Consider the following 23,580-nt stretch of genomic DNA (forward strand, 5'->3'; position numbering starts at 1 on the left):
AACTAGAAACCGGCAACTGGACCTGGAGCTGAGCTGCGCCCTCCACAACTAAGACTGAAAGGACAACAACTTGAAGCTGAACAGCACCCTCCACAACTAAGATTGAAGGGACAACAAATTGACTTGTAAAAAAGTCCTGGAAGTACACACTGTTCCCCAATAAAGTCCTGTTCCCCTTCCCCAATAAAACTTTTTTTTAAAAAAAGAAAAAAGACCAGAAAATGATAATTTCATAGTGACTATGTGTGTATACTTCAACTGTCAAAAATTAGTTGCTCTATTTTTAGAAGTAATATAGTTATTTTGTTTCTTAGCATTAAGAATTTGCGATGTGAGTTGGCTGTGCCACCTAGTTTTTTTTAATCTTCTGAAATCTGAAAGTCTAAACCAAATGAAATATCTGGAAATAGATTTTTATTTAACCTTTAAGAAAATTTTATTACAGAATTATGCCACATAAAGTATTATAGATAATAACATTGTAATTAATGCTATAATTTGAAGTATAGTATACAGACTAGATTTAAAAATCTCTAATTAGCTATTACTGTGTGAGACCAAAAAAAATCTATAATAACCTTGTCTAAAATATTTTAATGTGAATTCTTTTGAAAACCAGAATGACAAATGAAGTATTTATAACAGTGTATTTGTATATGCAAAACTTATAGAAGATAACAGATGATTTGACTGTGCTTTGTAAGTTTCCTGGTTGTCATTGTAGGAAAATCATCTCTGGTTCTTTTAGTTTTGTTGTTGTATATTTAGAATGAAGTGAATACCTTTTAGATTTCAGAAACACTGAGGGATATTTTGAATAATAAATCTTCCTGCAAGAAGCTGTTTCTTAATCATTAATTTCTACTAAGTTGGGAGAAGTGAATTATTTAAGGATAATCATGTATAAAATTGGAAATAACATTGCCTTGAATCCAATGGCTCAGAGGACAGATTACAAACCTCTTTGACATTGTAAGATATTGGATTATATGAGGATATTTTACCCTTCAGAAGTATCCTATGCAGTTTTTTTGGTCTGAATCAATAGTTTACTTTTTCAGAAAACATTTAGTTATATGAATTAAAGCTTATAAATTAATGGAATAACTTGTAAACTCTCCTGTTGCACACACATACAAATTCTGGGGAAACTATAAAAACTCTTAGGAAGAGAAATCCCTAGGTGCCAGAAATGAAGAAAGAACTGTAAAACCAAAGTCGTAATTGAGGACAGGAGATAATACCATGGGTGAGGAGTTGGAACTAGGAGGAGGAGTTTTACTGCATAAAACGGACTCCCAAAGGACCTTAATTGAAACAGTGGGAAGGAAAAAGATCTGCTTCCTGCCATGGGGAGATGACAGATTTCTCAGTCTCTGTCTCCACTCCAAGGGGCCGGGGTGGATAAGTCTCCTCTGAGAAACTCTGGGCATGGTCCTTACTTGGGTGTGTACATCAAGTTTCTACCGTATGATTAGGAACCACAAAGTCAAGAAATTAACAACAAAAATTGTCCTGGACCTTGAGTCCTTGAGTGTCTGGCAAAAGCAAATGTAAACCTACTCTGGGCTGGGGGTGGGGCTGGAAGTGGGACTCTCACAAGCCAGGCCACAAGGCATTTTCACAGAAAAAGCAATTTCCACAAAAAGTGAGTTTGCAAAATTACAAAATACACCAGAGAATAATCCTACAGAATGAGTCAACAATTAAACAAATAGAATAGTTATCTGAAAGATGTTAGAAAGCGCCTTTTAAATGATTGAATGTTTCTTTGGATTTTTCATTACAAGTATATAGAAACACAACTGATTTTTGTATATTGATTTTGTATCCTGCAACTTTGCTGAATGCTTTCATTGGCTCAATTTTTTGTTGTTGTTTAGAATCTTGATAGAGTTTTCTGTGTATGAGATCATGTCTTCTACAAATAAAGATAATTTTACTCCTTCCTTTCCAACCTAGATGCCTTTAATTTTTTTCTTGCCTAGTTGTTCTGGCTACAACTTCCAGTACTATGTTGAATAGAGGTGGCGAAAACAGACATCTTTGTTTTGTTCTTGATATTAGGGGGAAACCTGTCAGTTTTTCACCATTTAGTATGATGTCAGCTGTGGGTTTTTCATAACTGGCTTTTAATACATTGAGGAAGTTTCCTTCTTTTCCTAATTTGATTTTTAATAAAAGAGAGTTGATTTTTTTAAAATTGTTTTTTGTTTTTGCATCAGTTGAGATCATCATGTGGTTTTCTATTCACAATAATTAATTTCACACTAATTCTATTAATGTATTTTATTATATTGATTGATTTTTGTATATTGAACCATACTTGCATTCCTGGATAAATTCACTTGGTTGTGTAATCCTCTTACTGTGCTGCTGAATTCAGTTTGTTAGTATTTTATTGAGGATATTTGCATCAGTGTTCATGAGGGATATTGATGTAAAGTTTTTTTGTCGTGTCTTTGTCTGGCTTTGGTATCAGTAATGCTGTAAGTTCATTCAGTTTGGTGTACAGTTCATAGTATTCTCTTATTTTTATTTCTGTAAAATTGGTATTAATGTCCCATGTGTTATTTTTGATTCTAGTAATGTGAATATTTTTTCTTGGTCAGTCTAGTTAATGGTTTGTCAGTTTTGTGGGTCTTGTCAAGGAAACCACTTCTGGTTTCATTAATTTTATTTTTCTATTAACTATTTTATTTATCTTCACTTTGCTCTTTATTATTTCTTTATCTCTGCTAGCTTTTATTTACTCTTTTTCTAGTTCCTTAAAGTATACAGTTAGGTTATTGATTTGAGATTTTTTTTTTAAATTGTGTGCGTTTGTAGCTATAACTTTCCCGGTTAGCACTACTTATGCTGTATAACATAAATGTTAGTATGTTGTGTTTTTGTTTTCATTCATCTCAAGATATTTTCTAATTTCCCTTGTGGTTTCTTCTTTGTCCCATTTGTTGTTTTGAGTGTGTTGTTTAATTTCCACATATAAAATTTCCAGTTATCTTTGGGTTGTTGAGTTCCCATTTCATTCTGTTGTAATTGGAGAAGATTCTTTGCAAGAGTTTAGTCTTTTAAATTTATTAACACTTGTTTTGTTGCCTTACATAATGGTCTATCCTGGGAAAATGTTCCATGTGTACTTGAGAAGAATGTGTATCCTGCTCCTTGGAGTGAGTGCTCTCTGTAGGTCTGTTATGTCTAATTGGTTTATAGTGTTGTTCAACTCCTTTGTTTCCTTATTGATCTTCTGTTTAGTTGTATCCATTATTGAAAGTGGGGATACAGAGTTTCTGTTTTAGATAATGAAGATATTCTGGAAGTAGATGCTATGATTACATACTGTGAATGTACTTAATTCTACTGAATTGTACATTTAAAAATGGTTAAAAATTATTGAATGTAAACTAAGGAATCAGAACTCAAAAAAAATAAAAAATTCCAAGACTATGGGAGACAAAAAAAGATGCCAATTTGGAAAATGAACCAAAGAACTACTGGAAATAGAAATTACAGTTACTGAATTTAAAAACTTAAGTGATGAGTTAGTGATGTTTAGACACAGCTGAAGATAGAATTAGTGAACTGGAAAATCTGATAGGATAACCAATAATGAAGTTCCTAGAAATAAGAGATCAAAAGTATGAAAGAAGTTGAGTAGTGGAGGCTAGAATTAGAAAGTTCAAAATGTATCTAAAAGGAGTTTCAGGAGGAGAGACTAGAATGATAAGGGAAAGGCAATATTCAGAGAGAATAGATAGCATTTTACAAACAAATGAAAGACGTAACTATTCAGATTCAGGAAGCCCAGTGAAGAATACCAAAGACAAAGAGAATATCTTAAAAGCAACCAGAGTGAAAAAGATTCCTGTGAATAATCAAACAGAGCAAACTTTACCACCTCAGCAATAGAGGCCAGATAATAGTAGAAAATGTCTTTAGGGTACTTCTGTAAACCTGGAAACATTGACCAAAATAAACAATTTTGGAGGGCAAGAGGGAGAACAAAAAAAATCGGGGGATTGTTGGAATTAGCATTTTAAGTTTCTTACACTGTTTTAGAAAGACGGAACAATAAAAGACACTTAAAAAAGATGGTGAATATATTTCCATCTCAATAAATACTTTAAAACAAAATTTCTCAATTATTTTTCAAAGTGTTAATTTTTTTTAAAAAGTTTTAAATGTTTGCAAATAAATGGGAGAATGACTCCATGATCCTAGGGAAAAGTTTAAGCTATAAAATGCACAAAGTTTAAGAGAAAATATTGTTAAAAATGATTACATAAAAATTAATCTGTGTTTATCATAAAACACTGGTGAAAGGCGTGAGTATATAGGAGAAGTGGAAGCCTGAATGGTAAAGTGGCATGGAAAAATGCAGAACCTCATCAGTAAATGAGGACATTGAAATGAAATGAAATGCTACTTTTATACCCACTAGACTGCAAAAAATAAAATGTCTGATAGTGGCTATGTGTTGGCAAAGATGTAGAAAAAGAGAACTTTATTCACTGTCGGTGGAAATATGAAGCGTTTAAGTCACTTTATTAAACAGTTTGGCTGCCTTCGGTAAAGTGGAGCATGAACATATCCTGTGACATAGCAATTCCGTTCCTAGGAGTGTACCCAAGGGTGTGCTTGTACAAAAGTATAGTTAAAGCAGCAAAATTCTGTGTTTCCCCGAAAATAAGACCTCGCCTGACAATCAGCTATGATGCGTTTTCTAGAGCAAATATTACTGTAAGACTTATAGTAAAATAAGACTGGGTCTTATATAATATTTGTTTGCTCCCCCCAAAAGACGCATGAAATAATTTTTGCTCCAAAAGACTCATTAGAGCTGATTGTCCGGCTAGGTCTTGTCTTTGGGGAAACACGGTAGCAGGAGCAAAATACGGTACAATGGATACGCACACTACCTGGGATCAGACCCCAGCTCTGCCACTTAACAGTTTTGTGACTTTTGATGTTACTTAACCTCATTTTGCCTCAGTGTCCTTTTCAGCAAATATAGTATACACCTAATCATATATGGTTGGTATGAGGATTAAATAGTTTGTAAAGCCTTTCTTATGTTGAATGTTATGTAAATGTGACAATTACATATGTAGCAATGCATATGAATGTAAAAAGCACAATGTTGAGTAAAACAACCAAGTGGCAGAAAAATATATACAGTACCATGCATATAACATTTAACAAAAGTTTAACAAGAAAATTGTTAAAACTTAGGAATATAGGTACCTTTTGTGGAAGGGGGAGGCAGCTGGGATAGATAGGGACTCATGGGAGGTTTCTATTTCTTAAGCTTGGTGGTAGGTCATAGGTGATTTTTATTTTCCTTGGCTTGACTATACATGTTTATTGTATTACGTTTCATAAAAAAAAAAAAAAAAAAAAAAAAAAAAACTACATAAAAATAAGTTTGGAATATATGGAGTTGAATTCTTCTTTGATGGAGGACTTCTCAGAGCATTGATGTTAATTTGTGTGTTGTCAGCTTCAGAGAGGGATGTAGGAATTTTAGTGCTCTCCACTTGGTCACGGAACCTTTTGGGTCTTAACATCTGGTGTAGGACTATCATATGTAATTGTTGATCTTTAGCTTGAGATTTAATGGCTAGGCTTCTGTTTCACAGATGCACAAATTTTGTTTAAACCATCTAGCACACACTTAAGTTTCTTTGCATTTTTTAAATCTTATGACCAACATTGAAATATTTTATTAAAATTATTTTCACAAGACTGAAATCTTTGCTTATATCTTTAATTGTGAAAATGGGTTTTTGTTTTTTTTTTCTGAATTGCATTATTTCATTTCCTTTTCTAGGAAGGAATTGTTGAAAATCTTTTCAAATGGGCCCGAGAGGCTGATCAGCCGTTGAGGACATATTCTACTGGATTGTTGGGAGGCGCTATGGAAAATCAAGACATTGCTGCCAACTACAGGGATGAAAATTCACAGCTGGTAAGCACTATGTTAAAGTGAGTTTTTGTGTAAGGTGGGAGAGTATTCACAGGTTTTCTTCCTGCTACCTGAACTTGAATAGGTAGCTTTTATTTATTGCCTTGTTACTGGCGTGCAGCTGTAATTCCAACATTTCAAAATTACTTCTCATAAGAGTTTTGATTTTACTTTTTTAACTTGAAAATAACTGTTTTTATCTTGTCAAGGATCACGATAGTTTATATCAGACAAAGAGTAGTACTATTTCCTTTCCCTCCCCAATATTTCTATTATGAAAAATTTTAAAAATAAAATTGAAAGTTTGAAAGAATTTTACAGTGAATAGCTGTATACACATCACTTAAATTGTGAACATTTCACTATATTTATTACATATCCATCCATCCACCCAACCTACTATCCATCCATTACTCTTTTTTTAATGTAGTTCAAAGTATATTGCAGACATAATCCCTCTCTCTTTTTAAAACTAAGCACAATACCACATTTTAAGGTTGGGCCCCAAAATAAATACTTAAAAGGGAAAGTTAAAAAATAAATGATGAACTTGAAAAACAGATTATGTAATTATGTGGATGTAATTAATGTAGATACAGTGTCTAACAGAATATAGCTTATAACAGATACGAGTTTGAGAAACCATCAAGTTTGATTTTCAAAGACATTTTAAAAAAATTGTGAATAATCCCATGTCTGCTCTTTAAGTGTGATGGTCCAACCCAGTTTGACCCAGAGAGATCAGTTGTGAATGCTGTGTTTTATGTGCAGACCTCCTGGTTTGGGTTCTCTGGGAAATTTTATGACAAATGAGGCTTTTAGCTCTTGCTTATTTCATCAAGCTATAGGAATCAAGTCAAGATATGTATTTATTAAATCTTTACTATTACCAGGCATTGGGATAACTGCATGAGTATCTAATTCTCCGTGAAGGGAAATAAAAATTATTTATTAAGAATCATTTAAATTAAGATGCAGTAGAGACAACCTCTTTTATTCTAATACCTATGTGTTGATAGGTAGCAATAGTACTTCGAAGACTGCGGGAGCTACAGCTTCAAGAAGTGGGTTTGCGGCAAGAAAGCAAGCGGCCCAGCCCACGAAAGCTCTCGTCGGAAGCCCTTCTGCCTCTGGATGAAGAAGCCGTGGATATGGACTATGGCGACATGGCTGTCGATGTGATGGATGGCGAACATGAGGAAGCCTCTGGGCACATGGACATCTCCTTCCAGCTTGACTCGGGCCACAAGACCAGCAGTAGAGTGAACTCAGCAACCAAGCCTGAGGAAGGAGGATTGAGGAAGAACAAGTCAGCAAAACAGGCTGACAGAGAGAGCTTTAGGAAAGCCAAGCAAAAATTGGGTTTCTCATCATCTGATCCAGATCGCATGTTTGTTGAGCTATCTAATAGCAGCTGGTCAGAAATGTCCCCCTGGGTGATTGGCACCAATTATACCCTTTATCCTATGACTCCTGCTATTGAGCAACGACTTATTCTCCAGTATTTGACCCCTCTAGGAGAATACCAGGAGGTAAGCTAATTGGGAAGAGTACTGTTCACACTTTGGGACGACTGTGTTTATTTCTGTGATGTTTTATGGTAGCGTTTTATACATTGATGCGTTTTTACTCAAATACAAAATGTCTTGGCCCCAAACGGATAAACTTGTATGCAGCTCACTTCTGATAAGGCCTGTTTGATCAGAGTGTGTTCATATGTTTCTCTTCATAAAGGAGGTGGGCAAGAGGTAACTCATTTCTTTAATCTTCTGTCCTCATAATGGAGTAGGGAGTAGGTGAAAATAAAGTCAAGCATTAAGACTTGTTTTTGGTGTTTATTTCAGTTACTTCCTATATTCATGCAACTTGGATCACGGGAGTTGATGATGTTCTATATTGACCTGAAACAGACTAATGATGTCTTGCTTACGTTTGAGGCACTCAAGGTAAAGGTCTTAAAAATTATTTGGTCACTGAACATTTTATTGATGTGGATATGCCTGTGTGTTTTGGTATATAGCATCTCTGGGTTTCCTTGCTCAGGGCATTCTATTGCAGATGTGTCAAAATAGGTACAAATGAAAAATTCTCATTTCAATAGAAGAGATGAGACTTACCAAGTTCCTCCACAGAAATTCAGGGGTTAGTTCTAGAGGGTTAAATGTTACAATAGAAATGGGATCTAGATCTAGGAGTGGCCTCAGTTATTGTTGCTGAATAGACATGGAAAACTGTGTGTACAGTACCTTATGTCATATTGTCTTTTAGATATTCACTCTGGCAGCCAACAATACTTTTTCTAAATTTTTAACTATGTACGTATTGAATGATGATAGATAGATTATCTAGGGTGAACAAAATATAAACCAGAAAATAAGTAAAGAAATAGCGCAGACCCAAATTCAGTAAAGGTAAATGATTTCCTGGGCTGAATACGGGAGGGCAGGTTAGTGTAGCCCACCAGATTCATACCTGTCCATGGTGATTAAGGCAGTCTGAATGGAGAGAGAGAAGTTGAATGAGGAACAGTAGAGCTGTCGTACAGGCTACTAATGAACAAAGTATCATTTTGTGATGTGTATGATATTAAATAAATCAAGAATGTCCTTTTTGGATGGGTTAAGAGAAACGGGCATATAAACATGATTTCTTTTAGGTATTATAGAAGTGGAAGAATTGTGGGGCACAGAGGAAGAAGTGGTCTGTTGTCTGAGAAATAGTGGTTTTCCAGAAAAAGACCCTTGAAAAAGAGATAATGCTCTCTGTCTCTCTGGGTCTTTAAAATCACAACTTTATTCTTGATATTCCAGGGCTATACTGTGGTAATAGAAATGTTCTATGTCTGTACTGTTTAATACAGTGGGTGGTAGCCATACGTGAACACTTAAAATGTAGCTAGTGCCACAGAGGCACTGAAATTTTACCTTAATTTTTACGAATATTAATCTAGCCATGTGTAGCCAGTGACTACTGCATTGGATAACACAGTTCCAGAGTATATTGGAATGAAATAGAAAGGAGAAATTTGCCTTTCAGACCCCAGAAATTTTAAATTTGGAGGAGGTCAGACGTATCTTGGAGTAATGTGTATCCCTGTGGGTGAGGTGTGTGTGTGTGTGTGTGTGTGTGTGTGTGTGTGTGTGTGATTGTGTGAACTCATGATTATACTTGGAGCCAAGGGCTGAAGCTGGAGGTCACAGTTGTCTCCAGTGGCCCAATTGGCTTTCAGATGCAGCATCTGGTCCTGAACAGGAGGTAGTGGAAGAAGGGATTTGGACAGTTGCTGTTTCTATAGGTTTTTGTATGAGGAATTGTAATAGGTATTGTTATTCAACTGTTTCCATGCAAAGTCATATGTGGAATTAAAACGAAATAAGGATAAACAGAAAAACCCCAAGAGATCCTTATTTTAGCGAAATAGAAGTCTAAAAAGTATACTGTTCAAAAGGAAGACTCAGTTGTGTAGAATAGACAGTTGAAGTTAGTAAATTGAAGAACTAGACCTTGTATGGAAATAGACTGTAAGGAGAGAAATCTTTGCCTGCATGAGTGAGAGGAGCCAGGTTATAGGCTGTGTTGAGCCGAATAGAACTGAGGTTCTTGGTAAAGGTTGAACCTGCTCGTTCTGTTTCCCCACCTACCTATCCCAGCAGTGGAACTGCAACTTTATGGTAGTGACATCATGAGAAAACCCATACGCAGTGGCCTAAGTGTTAGAGGGGAACCATACATGGTTTAGCTGCTTCTTGGAAAAATAACTGGATGGGAGTGTGGTCGAGGTTTGTGTAACAGACAAAAAATAGAGTAAAGGTGGAAGGGATTCGAGTTACTGTAAAGATGAGTCTGAGTCTGGGTGGTGGGACAATTTCTGAAGAGGGTACGGCATCTGTTGTTTTTGCCATTGACCTTGGTGAGATCCACACAGGTACCAAAGCATATAATTGTAAATCTGTGTTGTCTTGTTTACCTTGTGCCTATGTCACCACCCGGAAGACTCCTTGGCATGAGAAACAGGAGGGGGAGCTCTAGCTCTCCCAACGCCCCTCCACACTGCTGCTTGCGTTGCACTTCCTGCCCTTAAAATTGCCCAGGAGATAGGGTCCACCCAGACAGGCTAGTGGGAATGGAATAGAAAGTTAACAAAACTTAAAAGATACTGAACTTTTAAAAGTCTATTTAAAGTGCATTCTGATTAGTTCTGAAAGTTTACTAGTTCTGATTATTTGCTAAAGATTGTTCTTTGGGGATATATTTAGGATCAGTTTAAATGAAGGCAAACTTGGGGTTTTATTAGATGATAATAAACAGTGACTGAGCCAAAGCTAGAGCATAGAGCTGATTATGTTAAAAGGATTAAATGGGAAGGTTACCAAAAATCCTTTAGGGAAGCTGGGTAATAATAAAATGGTTGTTGTATTATGTCACTACTTACAGCAGGATTTTTCATTTCTTGTTTTTCACCTTTGTGAAACCTTTTGTATTGGAAGGGAATGTTATGGAATCTAACAGTGTTTTTTTGTTTATCTGTTCCCCTTAAGCAATATGAGTTTTACTTCTGTTGTGAATGAGTTGTTTTCTGTTTCACAGGATTCCTTGTATTTAGCAGCTTAATTTACTATTTTGTGAATTGAGCGCGTGCTTGTTCTAAATCTAGAACATGTCCTATGGTAACATGTCTTTGTTTAGCACCTAGCATCTCTCCTGCTCCATAACAAGTTTGCCACAGAATTTGTAGCACATGGTGGAGTACAGAAATTACTGGAAATTCCTCGTCCTTCTATGGCTGCAACTGGTGTATCCATGTGCTTGTATTACCTGTCCTACAACCAGGATGCCATGGAAAGAGTAAGTCCAGTACATTCAGGTGTATGGGGTGGGGTGGGGTGGAGGGGCAGCTCTCCACATTCACAGAACAAGTTTGGGATGAGAAAAACTGAACTTTGGATTCAATTTTAATGAAAGAAGCGAGGAGCCTGAATGTCTGCTCTTTACAGAGCATCCCAAAAATGTAAAATTGTTTAGTCATAGTTAATTTTTTTCTGACTCTGAGGTGGGGAAGCAAGACGGATTGGGGTTTGGGAGCATTATTTAGTTTTTATCTTAGGCAAAACTAAGTTGCCTAAGGATTGTTAAGATTAGTCTTCAGGCATTTTTCAGATGTCCCTCAGTGCAGTTACATTTTGCATTTTTTAGTCAATTTATTATAAAAACAACAGATGATGCTTTTTGTATGTTAACAAATAGTTTTTTCTTGTTTTTGTTGTTAACAAGTAGTTTGTGGTGGAGATCATTCCAATTGTTTTCAGGGCTCCAACGGTTCCAGTCTGGATCTCCTGTTTTTTCAGTTTGGTTCTTTTTATTTACTGATTTTAAAAAAGTGTAAGTAGATCGTACTTTTGAAGAGTAATGGGTCCTGAGAGACCCCCTAAAGAAGCTCTTGTCATTTCTATGCCTGGAACATTTTTCTAATATTCTGGGTTGGTATGGCTTTTTTTGGTAGAGTGAAGTTGGTAAATGCTTTATTCATTTTTGTATATGTATTAATAAGGTAATGTTTTATTTTAATTATTTTCCCTCTTGAGATCAACATTATGCGAGGATATATACTCTTTTGAGAACAGTAAACTACTCCGCGTGTATCTACAAAAGCAATTATGGCTAAGAGAAAAAGTACCAAGCAAACCTGGGAAGTGGTTTAGAATTCCTTGTCTGACCCACAGGAGACATCAGAATGTGTGTGAATGGATCATTGAGTGAATGGCTACTAAACTTGTAGACCTCAGTATCAGAAGGCTCAGTTGCTTTTGTCACCCTGGGAAGTCCTCCACCTCTCTGAGCCTCTTGCTCGTCTGTTAAGTGGGAATCCTAGTACCTATTTAACAGGGCATTGTGAGTGTTAAAGGATGGATGTAAATATTTGCAAAATTTAGTACTCAGTAAGTATAGGTTGAATTTAAATTATTAATCTAAACGTAGGTTGTTTTCAGGCTTGAAATCTTTTGTTATAAAACTTCGTTTTTAATTTAGCTTTAAACTCAGATTGACTTGACCAAGAGTGATCATTGTGTTGTGCAAAAGTATCTGTCTCGACACTGCTGAATTTTTCATTTCTTTCAAAGTTTCCTTTACTGCTAAATTTTAAAATTGTCTTACTTTTATTTTTTGCAGGTTTGCATGCATCCCCACAATGTTCTGTCTGATGTGGTGAACTACACCCTGTGGTTAATGGAATGTTCTCATGCCTCGGGATGCTGCCATGCTACTATGTTTTTCTCAATCTGCTTCTCCTTCCGGGCCGTGCTGGAGCTCTTTGACCGCTATGATGGTCTTCGTCGTCTGGTGAACTTGGTGAGGTTCTTCAGTGGCTTCTCTTTGCAAGGAATAGGGGTCCTACTTGTCTTGGCTGCCCTTCAGCGGCATTGAGGAGAGGAAGCTTCTGACTGGAGGAATTTTGCTGTCATTTTTTGTGGATGAAGTCCCTCCCTCCCCCTGCCTCATCAGCCACAAGTTTCTCTTCCTCTTAGGTATTTAGAGGACTCTGCTGTTATAGACATACCTCAAATACATTAATCTCATAGGGAGGATTGCTGTCGAGAATCTTAATCTTTCTAAAAAAGGTTTTATGCCTGTATGTCTTTAATGTTTTGCTACTCTTAGCATGTATAGACAGATAGACTTGGATGTTTGTCAATCTTGTTGCACATAAAAGTTTACTGAAATCTTTTTCCTTCTTTTGCTTTTCTCTTCCTGTTTATTCTCCTCTCTCTTTTCCCCATTCTCTTGCTTTCTTAATAGATCAGTACGTTGGAGATTCTAAATTTGGAAGATCAGGGTGCACTTCTGAGTGATGATGAAATATTTGCTAGCCGCCAAACTGGGAAGCATACCTGTATGGCCTTGCGCAAGTACTTTGAGGCTCACCTGGCTATTAAATTGGAACAAGTAAAGCAGTCACTTCAGAGGACCGAAGGTGGCATTCTCGTCCATCCTCAGCCCCCGTACAAGGTGAGAGGAGCTTGACTTAAAAGGGAAAGTTGTTAACACACTGGAGCAATCGTGGGCCTGAAACTCACATTCAGATCAGTGGAGTCTATGTGGGACGTGCTTCGTTGGATTATACTTGCCCTGTTTGGAGTCAGAATACCTGAGCATGGATGTAACAGGATTTGAAGGTTTTATTTTGTCCCCAGTTGTAAGTTGCTACTTCTCTGGGCTATTAGAACTAAAAGATGAACTGAAGTGTGTACAAAAAGGCTGTCTTTTGTGAAAAATACCAGATGTCTTACTTAATGTGTGAAATTTCTTTTCTGAAAGGGTGTGTCTCTTAACTCCACTTCTCTATTATTTTTGAGGTTGCTGTGTTTTGAGATGAAGATTAGTATCTGAATGTTTTTTTTTGTTTTTTGTTTTTTGTTTTTAAGGAGGGCACAGCTCACAGTGGCCCAGGCGGGGATCGAACTGGCAACACTTGGTGTTATTAGCACCGTGCTCTAACCAACTGAGCTAACCGGCCACCCCTTGAATGTTTTAAAAACCACAAATTGAAAAGAAACCAATTATTTTACATGATGCATTTTTTTCTTCTTAAGCTGTGAAATATATGCACCAACAAATTGAACATTTTGTTACCTTTTTGGACGAAATATGAGTTCAGTTATAAATGAAAGCTTAAACATACATATTCAGTATTTCACATGTGGGCTATTGACTCAAGAATTTTGTGGAATTTAAAAGCTATTATTACTTACCTTTATTATTTGTGAAACCTGTTGGCCACTGAGCTGTTCTGGAGAAGGTAGCAGGCAGATGATAAAGTTTGTAATAATATGTATCTCTCCTTATAGGCATGTTCGTATACTCATGAACAGATTGTGGAAATGATGGAGTTTTTGATAGAATATGGCCCAGCACAGCTATATTGGGAACCAGCTGAAGTGTTCCTCAAGCTTTCTTGTGTCCAACTCTTGTTGCAGCTTATTTCTATTGCCTGCAATTGGAAGACCTATTATGCAAGGTGGGACCAGAAAGAGGTTTCAAATGAAGTTAGATTCTGCTTTTTGTGGAAGTTGATGTTGGTTTGCATATAGTGTATGCGTAACAAACATTTGTTGAACTGAATTGAAATTTTGGACTTGAGAAACTAGATTAAACATGATAGTATTTTTAATTTACACAGTGTTTGTTTATATCTATGGTCTTGGTGATCATAAATATTGCACAATAGGCAGGGAGCAACATCTGTACTCTGAGAAGTTACATAATTTACATGGCTATAGCTGCAGAGGTGGGGCTGAATCCTATCTTAATACTGGAGTCCAGTGTTCTTTGGTACTTTAAATGTCTCTCTACTGCTTGACAACGATATGTAATGTTTATCTCACCTTCACATAAAACTATTTTTTGCTTTTGTTGTGATTTTCACAGTTCAGTCAAAAGCAGTCAGAGTAGAGCAGGACAAGGCTCAGAAAAGTACAGCTGATAGAATCAGGAGATTGGGTGGGTTCTAGAGGAGGAGGATATAAAAGGAATTAAGACTGTGTTTTGGAAAAGATGGAGTCTGAAGAGAAAATAGTGACAAGGTGTGTGTGTGTGTGTGTGTGTGTGTGTGTGTATATATATATACATATATATATATGTATATATATGTATATATATAGTGGTTCTTTATCTTCTTTTCCTGTTTGCCCACTGCCATAAAGAGAAGAGAGGTTCATTTATGATGCATGTAGCTTGTTTGCGAAACCCAGAATATTAAATCTAGGGGGATACTTTTGGAGCAGCCATTTTCAAACTTTTTGGTCTCGGACCATTTGACTGTATTAAAAATTATCGAGAACCCCAAAGAACTTTAGTTTTTGTGTTGTATCTATTGATATTTACCATATATGAAATTAAAACTGAGAAAATATGAGAATATTTATTTATTATTTAAAAATAATATGAACCCATTGCATGTTAGCATTTTTTAATGAAAAATTTCCAAAATAAAACCAGATTTCAGCAAGTTTTAAAAATGTCTGTCTTAATATCTCATATCTGCTTCTGTATTCAGTCTTTTGTGATATCACACATGATATAACCTCTGGAAAGCTCTATTATACATCATGAGATAATAAGAGTGAGAAAGGAGAATAACATCTTAGTATTATGAAACTAGTTTTTATATGACCTTCTGAAAGGGTCTCAGAGACTCCCAAGGGTTCCCTAACCACACTTTGAGAACCACTGTTTTAAAGTATTAAAGTAAGTTATTATATTTACTTTGAGAGCTTTACTTAAAAGATGATTAAAGCTCAAAAGATAATGAAGAAGGTTATATAAATACATTTTTGGACTGGTTAATACATATTTGGATTATTAAAATATAAATGGAATATATCCTTTAAAAGTTTATTTTTAAAAATAAAATTACTTGTTTCTGCTTAGAATATATAAAACCTTATAAATAGAAAATAAAATTATTCTTAGCCTGTTAATTTCTTTATAATCCTTTTTCTATAGTATGTGTAAATATACATAATTGGGATTATAGTATTTAATTAAATTCATCTTTTTAATGAAATATTTCAAAATATATAAATGTGCACATATACATATGTACATACACACACACACACACACACACACACACACACACATTTGTAAGTACGTATATAACAACTACTCCATACCCAGGGCTGGCATGTTGCTAATTTGCTTCTTTCTCAGTTCCTTTTCATTTTCTGCCTCAGAGTGACACTCTTCTGAATTTGGAGTACATTGTTTCCATTCATATTTTTTATACTATACATTTGTGTGTGTACATAAACAATTATATAGTATTCCTGTGTGCTTATAAATTATTATAAATATTATTCTCTATGCATCGTTTGCAGCTTTTTCCGCCCTTATGTTTTTGAGATTTATACATGTTGATGTTTATTTGAACTCTTGTATTTCTATCTACAGTTTATTCTCCTGTTGATGGACATGTAGTGTTTGGGGGTTTTGTTTGTTTGTTTTTTGCTATCAAATGGTACCACGAACCACTTTTGGAGTCTGTAGAGGATATGATGTGTACACCCTGGGTTGTAGGGTATCTGCATTTCATCTTTATTGGTTGTTGCCAAATTGCTTGGAAAATGATCTTACCATTTTCTTCTCCACCAGCAGTATATGGGAGTTTTCATTTCTCTACCTTGTTGCCAATGCATGGTATTGTCACATTTAAAATTTTATAGCTTATGTTTTCTGTTTCATTAAGTGTTGTATTTTGAGCCTTTTCCCTTGTCCTTTACGAGGTCTTTGAAAAGTTATCAGTAGCTGCGGAGTAGTTCATCGTATGATTGTGTCGTAACTTAATATGTATTTCTGTTGTCTATGTAGATTTTCTAATTCTTTTGCTATTTTAAATGATGTGATAATGGACATCTTAATACATAAATACTTGTTTGTACTCTGATTATTTCCTTAGGAAAAATTCCAAGAGTTGAAATTCCTGAGCCAAAGGTTATAAACAAAATAAGAATCTTGTTTCATATTTCAGGATTATTTTTTAAAAGGAGAGCCCTAAATTATTTCCCCACCAAAAGTTTGAGAGTATTCATCTCTATACATCCTCACCAGAATTGGGGAATATCCTTTGTTTTTAATCTTAGTTTGATAGGTGAAAATTCCATCCTCATGTTTTTTGAAAGTAATGCCCTGGTGACTTACAAATTCTCTTGATGTTATGGCTGGGGATCGAGCCAACTGGTAGTAGTTCTGATCCATTGTCTCCCTCTCTCTGTAACTGTGTTGTTTCTGTGGATTTATCCTATTTCCCTTTGACTAATTCTTCTTCCTGTCCAGGAATGACACTGTGCGCTTTGCTTTGGATGTCCTGGCTATTCTTACTGTTGTGCCAAAAATCCAGCTCCAGTTGGCAGAATCAGTGGACGTACTAGATGAGGCTGGCTCCACAGTCTCCACTGTAGGTAGGTTGTACCTTGCCATTTTTGTTACTGCTTGGACTGGATTTGTTTTCCTTTGTTCTTCTGGTTGTGGTTACTTCCCTGACCTAATTTTGCAGTATTTGACAGAAGGCAGTAGGAGGGTACCATGTCTGTCCCTTCTCAGTCATGCCAGACAGCTTTATTTAAGGGAGTCATGTTAATGAACTCAGTGGTATGGGCCTTTCTGCTATCGTGGTACATGTGCATTCCTGAAAACCTTGTACTCTGCAGAGTCGTGTGCTAAAAGTAAGTTTTATAGGAAAAACGGTTGGGGAGAGTAAAAAACTTAAGCAACTTTGTAATCTGAGCCCTAATAAAATCAGTAATCGGCAAGCAGCTCAGAATGGATAAAAGCTGTCATACACAAAAATGAAAATACACTTTGTTTGAAAATACACTTTCTTAAGAGCAGGGGTGATGAGGGCTGCTCCTAAAGTGATCATGGAAAGTAGTGTGACTGGCTGAGGGTCCTGGGGTGACCACTCTGGGCAGAAAGCCCAAGGCACAGCTACTTGTTTTGAACTTTCTTCATATATCGCAGGAAAGTTTCTGCTGCCACCGTGGCAGCCAGGCTGAGGGCTTTTTGTGTCCTGCTGAAGGTTTTAATTTAGTGCCACTGTATTTGCTCTCCTCACTTAGGAAAATTTGCACATGAACCTTGGTGACTTCCATATAATACTGACATCATTCCCCTATTTGACAACTGCATTGAGGTATTGCATCATAAAGATACATTATAATTGAACTGATTGTGTTTTATACAAATAATTCCTTGTACTTTTAGAAAAAGTGTGGTAGTTTCCTTCCAAGTGGAACAAAATGAATAGAACTTTAAATTTTGACTCTGAAGCAACTGTTGAAGTTGGCCATTAGTTTTATGAGGGATAATATAATAACATGAAATGTTTTGTCCCCCCTCCTCCCGCCAATAGGTATCAGCATTATTTTGGGAGTAGCGGAGGGTGAGTTCTTTATCCATGATGCTGAAATCCAGAAGTCAGCACTTCAAATTATCATCAATTGTGTGTGTGGCCCAGATAACCGAATTTCCAGTATTGGCAAATTTATCTCTGGAACTCCTCGGAGGAAGCTGCCGCAGACTCCCAAAAGTAGCGAGCACACCCTGGCCAAGATGTGGAATGTGGTCCAGTCCAACAACGGCATCAAGGTGCTCCTGTCCTTACTGTCCATCAAGATGCCCATCACAGATGCAGACCAGATCCGGGCCCTTGCCTGCAAGGCCCTGGTGGGCCTGTCTCGGAGTAGCACTGTTCGGCAGATCATCAGCAAACTGCCCCTTTTCAGCAGCTGCCAGATCCAGCAGCTGATGAAAGAGCCTGTGCTGCAGGACAAGCGCAGTGACCACGTCAAGTTCTGCAAGTATGCGGCTGAGCTCATTGAACGGGTGTCAGGAAAGCCACTGCTCATTGGCACTGATGTGTCCCTGGCACGACTGCAGAAAGCAGATGTTGTTGCCCAGTCAAGGATCTCCTTCCCTGAGAAAGAGTTGCTTCTGTTGATACGAAACCATCTCATTTCCAAAGGGCTCGGGGAGACAGCCACTGTGCTGACGAAAGAGGCTGACCTGCCCATGACTGCTGCCTCCCACTCTTCTGCCTTTACCCCAGTCACTGCTGCTGCTTCGCCTGTGTCTCTTCCCCGAACTCCCCGCATCGCCAATGGCATTGCAGCTCGGCTGGGCAGCCACGTTGCCGTGGGTACCGCTGCCCCCTCTGCCCCCAGTGCCCATCCTCAGCCGCGGCCCCCCCAGGGCTCACTAGCTCTGCCCGGCCCGTCTTATGCAGGCACCTCCCCTCTGATTGGTAGGATCAGTTTTATCAGAGAGAGACCATCACCCTGCAATGGCAGGAAAGTCAGAGTGTTGCGGCAGAAGTCAGACCATGGCGCCTACAGCCAAAGCCCAGCCATAAAAAAGCAGCTGGACAGACATCTTCCTTCCCCACCTACGCTGGACAGCATCATCACAGAATATCTTAGAGAGCAGCATGCACGCTGCAAGAACCCGGTTGCCACCTGCCCACCTTTCTCTCTCTTTACTCCTCACCAATGTCCTGAGCCAAAACAGAGGCGGCAAGCGCCCATAAACTTTACCTCAAGGCTAACCCGCAGGGCATCATTTCCAAAGTATGGCGGGGTGGATGGCGGATGCTTTGATAGGCACCTTATCTTTAGCAGGTAAGGAGAGGCCATCTCCCTGGGGATTGGAATGATTTGGGCCGTGTCAGCATAGAGTGATTAGTTCAGATAGCCCTTTATTGGCCTGAAATACCAGTGACTGTCCCTTCGTGTGAATAAATGAGCAATGCGACTGTGCTCCCTTTTGTCAACCATGGGTTCCTTGTGTGATTGTTGGCAGTATATTGATATGATGCTGTGTGTTCTTGTTACAACTAGTATGTTTTCAAGAACCCATGGAACATGCTCTCTCTAGGCTCCCCAACTTGTTCTGTACTGGTCCATGTTGTCTCCTGTTCTGGTTCTTTATAAATCTCACATAAAGGTCATGGGATTACAGGTTGTAAACATGGGAATTTTTTATATTGTTTAAACTTGTAAGTGGAAGTCCTTTTTTCTGATTGAAAATGAAAATGAACTCCAAAGGTCACTGATATTTTGGAAGAACGCATTTGAAACAAATGCTCTCGTGTTTTTTCTTTCATCCTGCTAGCAAAGTTTTCTTTTCCTGAGTCTCCACACATTCTTTGTCTCTGATTGTCTCTGTGTGTGTCTCTCTCTCTTCTTTCTTTTTTTTTTTTTTTTTTTTTTTTTGGCTTAGGTTCCGTCCTATTTCAGTGTTCCGGGAAGCCAACGAGGATGAGAGTGGCTTCACCTGCTGTGCGTTCTCAGCACGGGAGCGGTTCCTGATGCTTGGCACCTGCACAGGGCAGTTGAAGCTCTACAATGTGTTTAGTGGACAGGAGGAGGCCAGCTATAACTGTCACAACTCAGCCATCACACACCTTGAGCCTTCCAGGGTAAGGGTCCCATCCGACGTTGTTCTGTCATTCTTTTTTTTTTTTTTTTTTAAGATTTTATTGGGGAAGGGGAACAGGACTTTATTGGGGAACAGTGTGTACTTCCAGGACTTTTTTCCAAGTTAAGTTGTTGTCCTTTCAGTCTTAGTTGTGGAGGGCGCAGCTCAGCTCCAGGTCCAGTTGCCGTTTTCTAGTTGCAGGGGGCACTGCCCACCATCCCTTGCGGGAGTTGAGGAATTGAACTGGCAGCCTTGTGGTTGAGAGCCCACTGGCCCATGTGGGAATCGAACTGGCAGCCTTCGGAGTTAGGAGCATGGAGCTCGAACCACCTGAGCCACTGGGCTGGCCCTCAGTCATTCTTTTAAGATGGGTTGGTGAACTTTGGGCCTGTTGGCTGGCTGGCTGCCTGTATTTGTACGTAAAGTTTTATTGGAACACAGGCATGCTCGTGTTTCTGTATTGTCTGTGGCTACTTGTGTGCTACCGTGGCAGAGTTGAGTAGTTGCAACGCAGACCCACAGAGGCCCGCAGAGCCTCAAGTATTTATCTTGCTGTTTATGTAAAGTTTGTCACCTGTTCTAAGGCCTAGGGTGTGTGTGTGTGTGTGTGTATTTAGTTAATTTGCCTCATTGGGAAACTGAGACTACCGACTATGATCACAAAAATTTCCTTTTTATGTCAGAAATCTTAAAGTACTGTGAATTTTTAGGAAAATAAACATTATATGATTCCAGTGGGTCATAGTTTATTAGTACTGTTCTGTGGATGGAATTGACACCTTTGCTGTTCCTAAAAGTCAGAACTGCTAAGATGTTAAGGATAATTTTTCTGATTTTAGAGTAAAGGAGAATCACTCTTTATTGGGTTTTCTCTTTGAAAGACCTTTAGGAGTCCTAGCTAGAAGTCTAACAGATGTTTTCAGTTGACTGATATTTCAGATGAAGGAGACCTGAGTGAGGAATATGGCCACATATTAAGAAATGAGGAACCATCTTGATATCTTTCCAAGTTGTTTTTCCCCCTACCTTGGAACTATTGTATTTTATGTTACCAGTTCAGGAGAATTTAATACTATCTTAAATGTAGTTATTTGTTAGGACACTGCAGGTACATATACTTAAATCCTAGCAGCTTCTGACCATTTCTTGGTTCCTGGGAGTTTTTCTGTTTTCTTTATAATCTAACAGTATTTTTAAGCTTTTATTTTAAACTGCTAATGGCAGATTGTGACGTCTATATTTACATGAACTCATGGTTACTGCCCTTGGGCCTCCTCCTTTTAGGACGGGTCCTTGCTGCTGACATCTGCTACTTGGAGCCAGCCTCTGTCTGCACTTTGGGGAATGAAATCAGTATTTGATATGAAGTATGTATCTACTTTTACAACCTGCTCTCTGCTGCACAGTTTACCTAATCAGACTCCCCTTTTGGGAAAAGAGGAATGCTGTGAATTATTGCTACATGTCTCTCTTCTTCATCTGTGGCTCAAGTTTAATAAGATTTCATCTTTCTTAATTCCTGGGTAATTTCACTATGTGTACGCATCCCCATCACACAGCAGGCCCTTCACTATTCCACAGGGCACATCTGTTTATTTTCTTATGCTCACAGGTGAGTGTGACAGCTGGACTCTTTGCTGGGCATATTTCAAAGGCACATGTGCCTCATTAGCTATTTCTTTAACCAAGTAATTCCCATGAATTACTTTGGATCCACTTGGATGGAGGGAATTTCCTTTTTAATCTTAAGTGTACAATATTTTCCTCTTTGGGAGCTGAGATTCTTCAGGTGCGTATAGTTGGGCTAGAGCCTGCGGAGCACCGTTGTTTTCAGTTGGTTGAGCAGTTATGTGCTGCAGCCCCGTCACGTCAGTGCTTCTGTCTGTCCGTAGGCATTCCTTCACAGAAGATCACTATGTCGAGTTCAGTAAGCACTCTCAAGATCGGGTCATAGGCACAAAAGGAGACATTGCTCATGTAAGTACTGCATCCACTGCTTTCAAGCTGATACGCCGATTCGTTCTTACTGAAGTTTTCTGGACTGAATGTGAGGACTTAAATCCTATGGGTGACTAGCAATGACTCAGCAATATTCTTTCCAGTTAGAATCTGGAAGGGTAAGAAAGTAGCTCTAAGCTGCATGGGAAAAATGTAAAAGGACCCAATAGGAACTTAATCTGGCAATTTGAGAAAGATGTGAACACAGCAGATATTTTAAAATACGGAATTTTAGATGAAATAAGGTCTCTGCCTTTATACAGCCTCATTGGGGAGACAATCAATATTAGGTAGTAGGTGCTGAAGAAAAGAAAGCAAGGTAAGAGGTAGGAAGTGCTTGTCAGTGGCATGAGTCACTTTTGTTTTATCTAGGAGAGTCGCTGTCACTGATTGGTTAATGTTTCTGCAGCTGCTTGAAGGACTTGTGGGTGTCATGCAGATACGTGGGGGAAGAGTGTTAAAAGAGGGAGTGGAAGGGAATACGCTCTTACTTGGGAGGTAAGAGGGAGAGGAGAGGGTAGACTTGAGCTTTGTGGGGCAGCCACCTCATGTAGTGTCTTGTAGGTTAGGACGGCAGGGTTTACCTCTGAGTGACATGAGGGCTCCGGAGCGTGAGCAGAGGACACATGACTGGATGTAAGCCCTACAGTGTGAGTCTGCTTTCTGTGAGAGCAGCAGGAGCAGGCTTTCCAGCTAGGAGGGGCTTGTGTCAACCTACACGTGTGAGCGGTAGCGGGGCTCGGCCCAGGTGGCTATGGCGGAGGTGATGACAAGTGATATGTCTGGGCCCTGTGGTTTTTGGACACGTGAAGTTGGTGTTTCTTTTAGACCTTCAAGTTGGGAGTGGGCAGTTGAATATACAGATTGGGAGTTGAAGGGAGAGGTCTGGGGTGGGAGATATAAATAGAGGAGTTGTCCGCATGTTGATAGTATCAGAGCCCTAAACCTGGATGAGGTCATTCAGGAAGCTAGCGAAGTGCAGGGCCTGAGTCCTGACATGCCGATATTTGGAAGTCGCTACGTGAAGAGGAACTTGGGAAGGAGACCAAAGAGAGTGGCAGTGAGGCAGCAGGGGACCCCAGGAAAACGATGAGCCCTAGAAGCCTGGGGAAGACTCTTGAGAAAGGACTGGCCAGTGGGTCGGAAGCTGCTGATTAGTTGCTTAAGATGAGAATTGAGAGGTGGCCTTTGATTTAACAACATGCAGGTCATGGTTTAACCATGTCAGGAGCTAGTTCCATGCACTGAGGTGAAAATCTGATTATAGTGAGATCGTGAGAGAGCAGGAGGAGAGAAGTGGAGACACTGAGTATAGACAAGTCTTCTAAAGTGGGTAGTATCCTGAGAGGGTTACACAGGTGGTGAAGGGAGAGTTTTCCCCAAACTTTTCTTTTGGAAATGTTAAAATATATAGAAGAGTTGAAAGAGTAGTACATATACGTACCACCTAGATTCTTCAATAATTTGCCATATTTTCTTCCTGTGTGTTTTTCTGAATCATTTGAAAGTTGCAACCATCATGATGTTTTATCCCTGAGTCTTATAGCATGTATATCCTAACAGTAAGGCTATTTATTATATAATTACACTCTATGATCAGATTTTAGGAATTTATTGTAATTCCCAAATACCATCTAATATCCATTCCA

General features: G+C 38.3%; 1 protein-coding gene across 2 annotated transcripts in view; it reads left to right on the forward strand.

Moving 5' to 3' along the window:
- DCAF1 (DDB1 and CUL4 associated factor 1) overlaps positions 1 to 23,580 on the forward strand; it is a 74,562-nt gene that overhangs the window by 19,059 nt on the left and 31,923 nt on the right. For both annotated transcript variants that reach the window (XR_012489556.1, XM_074312257.1), the window contains exons 6-17: positions 5,831 to 5,968; positions 6,985 to 7,497; positions 7,810 to 7,911; positions 10,652 to 10,810; positions 12,134 to 12,313; positions 12,761 to 12,970; positions 13,810 to 13,979; positions 16,796 to 16,920; positions 17,871 to 19,134; positions 19,736 to 19,934; positions 21,218 to 21,300; positions 21,826 to 21,910. Coding sequence is in view for 1 of the 2 variants with exons in the window: in XM_074312257.1 (XP_074168358.1) it covers positions 5,831 to 5,968; positions 6,985 to 7,497; positions 7,810 to 7,911; positions 10,652 to 10,810; positions 12,134 to 12,313; positions 12,761 to 12,970; positions 13,810 to 13,979; positions 16,796 to 16,920; positions 17,871 to 19,134; positions 19,736 to 19,934; positions 21,218 to 21,300; positions 21,826 to 21,910 (3,228 nt within the window). In the remaining variant the exon portion in view is untranslated. The remainder of the gene's footprint in view (positions 1 to 5,830; positions 5,969 to 6,984; positions 7,498 to 7,809; positions 7,912 to 10,651; positions 10,811 to 12,133; positions 12,314 to 12,760; positions 12,971 to 13,809; positions 13,980 to 16,795; positions 16,921 to 17,870; positions 19,135 to 19,735; positions 19,935 to 21,217; positions 21,301 to 21,825; positions 21,911 to 23,580) is intronic.

This window comes from Rhinolophus sinicus, linkage group LG10, assembly GCF_036562045.2.
Source record: "Rhinolophus sinicus isolate RSC01 linkage group LG10, ASM3656204v1, whole genome shotgun sequence".
Classification (NCBI taxonomy): domain Eukaryota; kingdom Metazoa; phylum Chordata; class Mammalia; order Chiroptera; family Rhinolophidae; genus Rhinolophus; species Rhinolophus sinicus.